The 1,757-nt window shown below is 54.1% G+C and overlaps 1 protein-coding gene across 1 annotated transcript in view; it reads right to left on the bottom strand.

Annotated features, from left to right (window-relative positions):
• Nucleotides 1-382: 382 nt before the first annotated feature.
• The window catches only part of TRAPPC3 (trafficking protein particle complex 3), a 1,777-nt gene continuing 402 nt past the window's right edge, over nucleotides 383-1,757 (bottom strand). The window contains exons 2-4 of the mRNA XM_010140473.1: nucleotides 1,653-1,752; nucleotides 1,226-1,408; nucleotides 383-625 (exon numbers count right to left, since the gene is read on the bottom strand). Of these exons, the coding sequence (XP_010138775.1) occupies nucleotides 506-625; nucleotides 1,226-1,408; nucleotides 1,653-1,752 (403 nt within the window). The 3' untranslated portion in view covers nucleotides 383-505. The remainder of the gene's footprint in view (nucleotides 626-1,225; nucleotides 1,409-1,652; nucleotides 1,753-1,757) is intronic.

The following is a 1,757-nucleotide window of genomic DNA, read 5'->3' as shown; positions in this document are numbered from 1 at the left end:
GAAAAGGAGCCTCCCGACCCGCCACCAGCACGCGCAGGGCTGTTCCAAAGCACTCCTCGTGTCCGCCTGGGGTGTCACCAGTAACGCCACGTGAAACGCGGAAGCCAGTTTGCTCTACAGAAACACTACGTGCTTATCTCCATGAATTTTAAACCCCTCTTTTCAAGGACAGTGTTTAACAGTGAATCAGTGGCTTGGTCTCCAGTTCTGGTCATGAACCACGGGTTCAGACCGGAGCAGTAGTTCCCGCACAACCAAACGTCACAACTAGAAACTGGGTGTAGAAAGAGTCCCCAGGGGAACAGGAACAGACATCCCCTGGTGAAAAAGCTTCAGAATGAACCTGGGAAATCAAGAGCGACCAGACAACCGTCCTCTACAGAAGGTGGAATATAACAACATCTTATCAGTCAGCGAGTCAGTCTGAATGTACAGGGGTGCTGGATCCCAATGGGCCTGTGACAGAACCAGCTGGTCCCCGCCGGCCCGGGCAGCGAGCAGCGCCTCACTCTTCCCCAGCCGGAAGATTGTCTTCGATCCGCCGGATGAACTTCATTCGTATTTCAGTGACGCTGTCACCCTTCAGCGTGTCCTGGATGAACTTCACGTCCACAGCCATCTGCACCTGGATGGAAGAGGGAAGAAGAGCTGCTACCTCCTGCTCTAGAGACCACCCCATCAGGAAGCACCCACTGATGGGCTCTGGGGCATGGCCAGGGAAGCGCTGGCTGTTTCCAAGACCCTGTATCCTCCCCATACCCTGTGGCCTGCAGGCTGGAGAGCAGAGCCCTCCCCCTGGCCAAAGCACCTCCCAGAGCACAACAGAGAGTGGAGGCCAGTGAACAGGTCACTGGGGGCTCCTGCTGCCCCCTGTATGCTCCTCAACCAGTTCAGCTGGCAAGATAAGCGGAACACCCGTAAACCTGAGCCACAGCTGGTCTCTCGTTGCAGCCAGCTCCCAGCTAGGGCTCGCAGCAGTTACCAAGGAGGAGTTTGAAGCTTCATAAAAATTCAAGGAGATGCTAGTGCTTGTTCTCAGGTCATGAGGGGAAGGGGGTTGGGTAGCACCTCTGGGATTCGCAGCTGCTGGGCACTCTGTGGCTCTGCTCTCCTCCTGGGAATGGATTTCAAGTCCAAAGCAAACCCAGAAGTCACGGGCATTGACTGGACAGTAAAGCGCCTGCTGATACCTTGGCTATTTGTGTACAGAGAGGGGTGGCCTCACCATTTCCAGGGCTCCTCGCAGCACTCCACACAAGAGGTTGGAATAGATGAGAGAGGAGTGGTTGTCGGGCAGCTCCACGAAGTCCACCAATGGGTTATTTTCCAAGATCAGGGAGAACTCGTCGCCTCCAGGACTCCAGTTGGTGATGCTCGGCGTGATGCCCAGGTACATTTTAAATGCTATCTGTTATGTCAGAGTAAGAAAAAGAACATGTCCCATGAAGCGGCAGCACAGCTCTGACCTTTGTAAAATGACTGAAGGGTTCTGAACCACCACACCTTTCTCCCAGTTCCCACCAGTCAGCAGCAGTCAGGGGTCTAATTCTCTCTTTTTCCTCCCCAAAATCCCAATCAAAGTCTGTGAGCAGTGCTGTGAGTAGCTCCATCCTCACACAAAAACCCTGACAGAGCTGTGCTCTGACCCCTACCTTCGCAATTACATCTGCAGTCTCACGGAAATCGTGGCATCTTCCGACATTGGACCGGGCCAGAAAGTCTTCTATGAGCCGAACGCCAATGTTGTAACCCCTGCG

Source organism: Buceros rhinoceros, unplaced genomic scaffold (assembly GCF_000710305.1).
Source record: "Buceros rhinoceros silvestris isolate BGI_N320 unplaced genomic scaffold, ASM71030v1 scaffold36627, whole genome shotgun sequence".
NCBI lineage: Eukaryota > Metazoa > Chordata > Aves > Bucerotiformes > Bucerotidae > Buceros > Buceros rhinoceros.
This window is presented reverse-complemented; position numbering and strand designations above follow the sequence as displayed.